The 7942-nt window shown below is 42.2% G+C and overlaps 1 protein-coding gene across 1 annotated transcript; it reads right to left on the bottom strand.

The window, feature by feature from the left end:
* Nucleotides 1-6707: 6707 nt before the first annotated feature.
* cldn20 (claudin 20) lies at nt 6708-7607 on the bottom strand (the record flags this gene model as incomplete). The annotated part of the gene is made up of 1 exon (XM_079996601.1): nt 6708-7607. One exon carries the CDS (start codon nt 7605-7607, stop codon nt 6708-6710), a length of 900 nt encoding a protein of 299 aa, XP_079852727.1.
* Nucleotides 7608-7942: the final 335 nt, after the last annotated feature.

The following is a 7942-nucleotide window of genomic DNA, read 5'->3' as shown; positions in this document are numbered from 1 at the left end:
TGTGGCTGCTGGTGCTGGGTGGACTGTGTGGAAGCTGTCGGTGGAGGTGGGACCGGGACGGAGCGGGGTGGGAGGGGGGGAGGGGGTGGGGGGGGGCGCCTCCGGAGACGGTTTCACTGGACGGTTATCGAGTGATTCCCCGAAGAAGAAGAAACAGAATAAGAAGAAACAGAAGAAGAAACAACAACAACAACAACAACAACAGGAGAAGAAGAAGAAACAGAAGAAGTCTCTAGCTTACACTATTGCAAGTGTTCCACTTTGAATTGTTGATACAGATGTTTTTTGTTCATTTTTATGTGCATTATATATTGCCATTTTTCTATTTTGGGTGCATTTTTATGTTCATTGTATATTTCCTATTTGTCCAAATGTTTTTGTTGATTTTGAGGTTTATTATATATTGCCAATTTTGCTATTAATTCATTTTTGTTCACTGTATATAGCAATTTTTTATATTTTTCAGTTAATTAGTAGATTTATTGTATATATCGACTGCACATTTCCTTGCAGTTTGACTAACCCGCACCATGCATCTTGGAAGTCCAGGCAGAAAATGAATCATCATCCATCACCAAAAAATGTTATGTTATGTGTGCCATGAATATTCACGTCATAATTTTCAGGGATGTTCTACTCATTCAACTTAAAATGTGCCTGTTAAAACTGAAATTAATCTCTATAAGTGAGGGTGAACCCTCAAGACTTCCTTTACGGACAGTGGACCCCAGTTTGGAAATCCCTGGCCTTAAACGTGGTCTATAGAGGTTTTAGAAAAAATACAGAAATGTGTAGGCAATCAGCTGTTTTCATCCATTCCCTGTTATTTGGAATGCAGGTTTGTTGCAGCGGGCTAATCATCGGGTAAATTGAGATTTGGGGAAAAGCTCTGTGACTATCTAAATCAGGGTTATTTGGCCATAGATCAATTCACAACTATAGATATTCATTGATTTATTGTTACACTAATGTCTCTGTCGCAATGTAGCTTGAATGTTATTCTCCCTTGTAAGTGGCTTTGGATAAAAGCGTCTGCTAAATGACAAAACGTAAATGTAATTCAGCCATTTGATTCTAGGCTTAATTATGAAGGCAGTCTAAACAAAGAGGCTTCATGATTCAGCTATGTATGGTTTTGAATGTATATATCCCCAAGTATATGCACCGTAGATGGATCTGGATCTGTGAACATTTGGTATTCAGTATCAAATGGGGAGAAATGCCTCCACATGAGGGAACATGTTGGCTTGTGTCAGACTGACTCAGAGGAACCTCCCACAGCAGAAAACAGCCCTTTCAAGTCAGGCAGGGAAAGTGGGTCAGGCAGCCATGAAGTCAGAAAGCCAACAACATAGGCCTGCTGCAACGGTGCCGCTTCCTTTTGACTGACTAGTGTTTTGTCGGGTTGAGTGATTCGAATAGAAGTCTTTTGTCAGGCAGAGGTTCCCAAACCTTTTCACGGGGAAAAGCCTATAGTAAACTACCGTGCCATTTGAGTGGAATGCAAAATTAAATGACATAAATACACCTTTTTGCTGAGTCTTTGCTGATAAGAAGTGCAAATAAAGCCTCCCTTAGTAGATTTCACATGTGCCTGCAGACCTACCCTTGACCTCTGACACCCAGGTCAATGAACGCATTTCACTGTATTTGAATACAGCATCGGACAGACCCAAAAATTACAATAAAAAAAGTAACACTATTTCAAGATATCATGAAAAGGATGGAGACCGAGACGTTCTGGGGAATCAAACAGTACATTTTACACACAAACTAACACACGATTGGTGGCACTGGCACCAACAGAATGGGGGCGTGTACTCTTTTATTTATTTTGAATTATATTACCCATAGTGGGGAAAAAAACGCCGAACTTCCTAACCAATCCACCTGGTTGTTTCAGAGAATTTGTGTGTTCATAAAATCATTTATTCAGAATTATTATAAAGTATAAAAGTTTCAAAGTATAAAAGTTTTCATAGCTTTTGAATATGCTCCACTGTTCCTCCACTGAAAGGCACATTTTACCTTATGCTTGACAAGTGATATTATTTAAGGAGTCTAGAACAACACACTAACAACCATTCACAGTATAATGTGGATTATCCAAATAATACCAAGTCATTTTTCAATCTTGTAGCGCCACCCTTTGGACATAATGAACACTTGAATACCGTTTTGGGAAAGGGAAACATGAAATACAAAATGAATAACTACAGGGGTTAATAAAAGTAATAATATGTAATAATCTTTCCTGGGAAATATTTGGCAGTGATCCTGTTTTGAATTGAAGGAAGGAATACACCTCAAATATTCAGTAAATAATTACTGTGGTGATACTTATGGGAACGTTTTGTTTTTGAAAATCTGACTCAGGACTTTATGAGTTTTGTGAATGTTTTGAAAAATTACATGTTTTAGGTCACACTGTAACAGGGACCGACATTTTGGGCGGATTTGGGTTGTTTCAGACTGAATGTGGTGTGTGGTTAAAAACAACCACATAAAAAGTTATATTAAAAAAAAGTTTAAATAAATAAAACCTTAACCAGGCAAGTGTTTTGTTATAGTAACGTTGTGACAGATAGATAGATAGATAGATAGATAGATAGATAGATAGATAGATAGATGGATAGATGGATAGATAGATAGATAGATAGATAGATAGATAGATGGATAGATAGATAGATAGATAGATAGATAGATAGATAGATAGACAGATAGATGGATAGATAGATAGATAGATAGATAGATAGATGGATAGATAAATAGATAGATTTTATTAGTCATTAGTCATTGTAATGACGTCTTTTCACCAATAGGGAACGCTGCAACCACATGATTGAGATTTTCTTAATACAGTATATATATATATATATATATATATATATATATATATATATATATATATATATATATATATATATATATATATAATTTTATTTGATTTATTTTTATTTTTTTATAATGGCTGATTTATTCGTTAAAATATTTTATTCCTATTTTTGTTTCACCAATCATCCATGTCATCCTCCAACCAGCCCCACCCCTGGTAACCAGTAGATATGCGATGCACGGGGCTGGTTCCTCTCTGCAGGCTCAATGAGCAAGTCATTCAGAGATTTTGCAAGTATGTTTTGAATGAAATCTTCATCGTTGTAGTAAATGTTCCGATTCACCCCCCCCCACCGTGAAAACAGGCCTAGAAGCCCGGTACACCCGGCACACGCCGCGTGTCCTGCTGGCCTTACACACACATCACTGGAGCGTTTCAATAGGAAACATAGAATACTTTATACAGGACATATAAATGATTATTCCGTTTTTCCCCCCCTTCCCCTTTTCACTTCAACATAACATCAAACACGGGGAGACGCGCTCCCTAAATAGACCAATAAAAAAGAATGTAATTTTAATATTCATACAAATGACTGTTTAAGAGAAGTAGACCTATTTACACAATGGGATCTGCTTTAATTCCCGTTGTTATTGGCTTACCCCGGGAAATGGATTTAAAACCGATGCTTTTATATCTGGGCCTACAATCTGATTTAGGCCCGTGTTGGGATATTTTCCCTCTTTACATTCTCGATAGATAAGGTCCTTTCCTTTTACCTCCCGGTACAATAATGAAATGACCACGAAGACCTTCAGATTTCAGGTAAAAAAAAAAAAAAAAAACCTCACACAAATGTTGAAAAAAAACAGGAAAGCAGGTGGATGGTCTTACATTATTTTATTGAAATTAGTCTAAAGTCCCTGAGCAGTGACCAGGCTCCAGGGGACAAGCTGCAGATCCACCTCCACGCAGATCTTATTTTAGAGATCCACATTTCAATTAAAATAACAAATCACAAGCTGCTCTAATCCACTTTAAAGCCACAATTGCTGCATTTGCACGGTCTGATGAAGAGGTCTCAAACTCAAAGCCCCTGGGGGCCACTGGGCAGGCCGGGGGGGGGGGCACATGACATGGGGGTCCAACGTAAAGGGAAAATAAATGTTTCTTGCTTTTACATCATGCATTAGTGAATTGAACTACTCCCTGGAGGGAAATTAAGGAAATTAATAATTATACAAAGAAAAATTATTATTATTATTATTATTATTATTATTATTATTATTATTATTATTATTATTATTATTATTATTATTATTATTATTATTAATAATAATAATAGTAATAATAATAATACTTAATTAATTAATAATGGTAATACATTGAAATTGTTACAAATATATAATCAGAAAAAAAATCTTTATTATATTCTATTTTATTATACTTTATTTTCTGAACAAAAATGAATAACTCTCAACAATACATTATAATAAATGTAGATTACGCATTTAATTGTCCAATGGACCAGATCCCCGGTCCTGTAGTTTGAGACCCCTGGTCTAAAGGCTAAGGCAGCGACAAGAAACTGTTCTACATCAGCTAAATTATTAATATTCAATTTCAAGAAGAGGGTTGAGGTTGTTTTATAATATATATTTTTTACCCCATTCACAAACGGGACATCCGCCAAATGAGCGGATGGAAATGGTGAAGATTATCTGATATAATATTTTATTTATAGGCAATTTCTTTTCTATTCTTTTTTACTTTCTCGGAAGATATTAGGAATCTACAGTTTTGTAAGAAAACAAGACATGTTCTTCTTTGTTACTTGTATACCCCATAGCCCTTGTAGTTGCTATATTTTATTCATTTCCAAGAACTAGGCCTTTACCTGGCTTCAGATTAAAAAAAAACCTTTTAACCACAAAACGACAATTGTTCAGTTTTTCCAAACGTCCTCACATTAAGCATAACCATTTGGATAATTGAAATTATTGTTTAAATAATTTCGTTTACAATCATGGAATAGCAGTTGCCAAACATCTGGTCAATTAGAAAATAATAATAATCATCAAACAATTATTATTTTCTTCTTCTTCTCAGTCCCTCAGGACCCTTCCCATTCATTGGTTAGTTGAAAACGTTTGAAAATAATAGTTGTGTGAAATCAACAGTGTGGTTTGCGGTCGTTTTGTCCATTTGATTGAAGATAAGAGGTTCAGCAGATAAGAGGTTTTATTCTAGCAGCACTGAACACCACGCCTTACACTGCGTGGTGCTCCGGATGCAAAAGCAGAGATCTACTAAAGCTTTTCACATGATTGGAAACAATCAAAGGACATCATTCTTGTCTACAATAGATAATTTGATTCCTTAACATGATGATGAGTGCATGATGTTCTTTTTTTTTTAATCTTTTGTAGGTTAGACACAACCCTGAGGAGATAAAGTCGACATTCTGACACCACATGCTCTATTGACTCATTTAACAAACAAAACAAGGTTTTTATGTCTCGCATCAGAGGAGACAGGCTTTAAACGTCTCATCTCAGGCTGAAGGACATTCCCCTCTACCAATACTACCCTCCAGGTGGACCCACAGTCTGTGTGTGTGCGTGTGTATGTGTGTGCACGTTTTTCTGCATGCACGCGCGCGTGCGTGCGTGTGTGTGTGTGCGTGTTTTTCTGCATTCATGTGTGTGTGCGTGTGTGGGTGTGTATGCATGTTTTTCTGCATGCATGTGTGTGTGTGCATGTTTTTCTGCATGCACGTGTGTATGTGTGTGTGTGTGTGTGTGTGTGTGTGTGCATGTTTTTCTGCATGTGTGTGTGTGTGTGTGTGTGTGTGTGTGTGTGTGTGTGTGTGTGTGTGTGTGTGTGTGTGTGTGTGTGTGTGTGTGCGCGTAGGTCTACTGTGTGCAATGAATGGCCAGTGTGCATCCGACCGTGGAAAGGGGATAATGGGAAACCAAAGAGCATCATTACCTTCCCCTGCGCTGCTTTGCACCTCACTCTCCCCCTGACTCCCAGGAAAAGGTGGCGTGGATGTGCCACGGGATTACTAGGATCCGGACTCTCGCTTTCTGTTGTCGTTCTCTGGAGCTTAATTCTGACCCAGCAATGCATTTGGCTTTAGGCACAATCTCTGTTGTCTAGTTGTTATTGACTAATCTGTGAGCAGCATATTAAACCACTGACAGCATGCGTTGTCTGCAGTCTCTGAGCTTTAGGAACTGATGCTTTATTCGTATTCAACCCCACAAGGCGGACAGCATCTTAAGCCTCAACTCCAGATGATATTTTTTGTATTTTGTTTTTTTTAAATCTTTTTCTTTTTAGTTCCATGAACTTGCAGAGCCTGCATCACCGCTGTGTTGTAATCACCTGCAGGGTTGGCACTTTTTGTTCAAAGCTTTGGTACGACAGCGCCATACCGGGCGCTTTTCTAAAGAAGCGTTTCGCAGGCTTTCGCATTATTTCCCCCGCTGTTCATTTCTGCCTCACCGCGTTTTCCTCTCCCGCCTCATCACGCCCGCTTTCCCCGCTTATCTCCTTCGCCCACCGCTGCGGCGGCGACGTTTGCCTACAAATTTCTGAAGCTGCAATCGGTGTTTTCTGAAGCTTGGCAATTACCTTCTCCGCTTGCCGATGCTGTGGAGAGGGGACAGATGAGTGGCTGATAAGGCGTCAAAGTCATTACACCCCCTTCTCCCCTCCTCCTCGTGCAATTTCCAAAGCCCTCCACTCTCCCTCTCCCCTCCCCTCCCCTCCCCTCCCCTCCCCTCCCCTCCCCGCAGAAGGCAGAAAGCCCGAAAGCCACAGCTGAAAACTCCACATTTCACAACACCAAGAGCAGCACTGATGATTAAACATAGTCGTGGAGGTTGTAGCGAGCTCTGATGTCTTTTGGCGAGAGCTTGGCAGGAGAGCAGCATTGCTTCTTCGGCTCCTGCTGAGCTTTATCTTGCGAGGGCTTCTCCTGCTGGTGGACGCCCTCTGTCTGAGGCTGGGCCGGGTTCTCACCGAGGTTCGTGGTTTTTTGACCGTGCCCCTCCTCCTCCTTCTGCTCCGTCTGCGGGCGGTGTCTCTGCTGCTCCCGCTCCCGCTCTTCACGCCGGAGCTGCTCCTGGTCCAGCTTCTCCCGCCGCTGCAGAAGTTTGTCAGGGTCGCCGGAGGGAGCGAAGTCCGGGTGACCCGACTGCCTTCCGGGACATGACAAACAAAAGATGATCCCCCCGGCTAGGAGGAACCCAGCGGAGATGAACGTCACGTACACGGCCCCCCCGGGCTCGTATTTGCTGCTCTCCGGCACGTTCGCATCAAGAAAACTGGTGATTACCTCATTGGTGAACCAGGAGGCGGGCACCAGGCAGAGGACGCTGGCCAGGACAAAGCACCCGCCCGCCGCGATGGCTGTGTGTCCCTTGGCCCGGTGACTCCCTCCCCAGCGGGTGCACTTGAGCCCCAGGGTAGCCAGACAAAGGCCCAGAGAGGCCATCATGCAGGACAGCACCATGGTGGTGCGTGCCGTCTGCAGACAAGCTGGCAGCGACAGCACGGAGTGCTTGAGCGTGCAGCTGAACACGCCGGTGCTGTACCAGGTGCAGTCCATCCACAGCCCCTGCATCTGGGAGATAGCCGTCATGATGTTGTTGCCAATGTCCACGCTCACCTTCCAGTTGGGCAGCACGGTGGCCACAGTGGCTCCCAGGACGCCCAGGAGTGCCAGGGCGAACGCCAGGATCTGCAGGGCGGACGACAGCATGGTCCGCTGGTCCGGGCTCGCGCCGCCCACGGTCCGTGCGCCGCTCCCAGCCTTCCTGCCCCGTTCCCGGCCGCCCCCAGACGTATGGTGGCCCCGGGCCTCTCCCCCTCTGTCACCCACCCGTCTATCTTGCCTGCACAGGTCTTCCTGACAGGCAGATAATTCCTCAGTGCAGGCTCCAGTGAGCTGCAATAAAAAAGATACAAGAAAAAATGGGAATTGAACAGAGCGAGCGTGCGTGACGATCACACAGCTGAGACGCAGGGGATGGATGACGGAGAGCGGGAGAAAGGACTGCGCTTTTTTTTTTCTCTTTTTTTTTTTTTCTCTTTTTG

The sequence above is a fragment of the Zeus faber genome (assembly GCF_960531495.2).
Source record: "Zeus faber genome assembly, chromosome: 2".
NCBI lineage: Eukaryota > Metazoa > Chordata > Actinopteri > Zeiformes > Zeidae > Zeus > Zeus faber.
The sequence above is the reverse complement of the archived record's forward strand: the minus strand, read 5'-3'. Positions and strand labels throughout refer to the sequence as shown.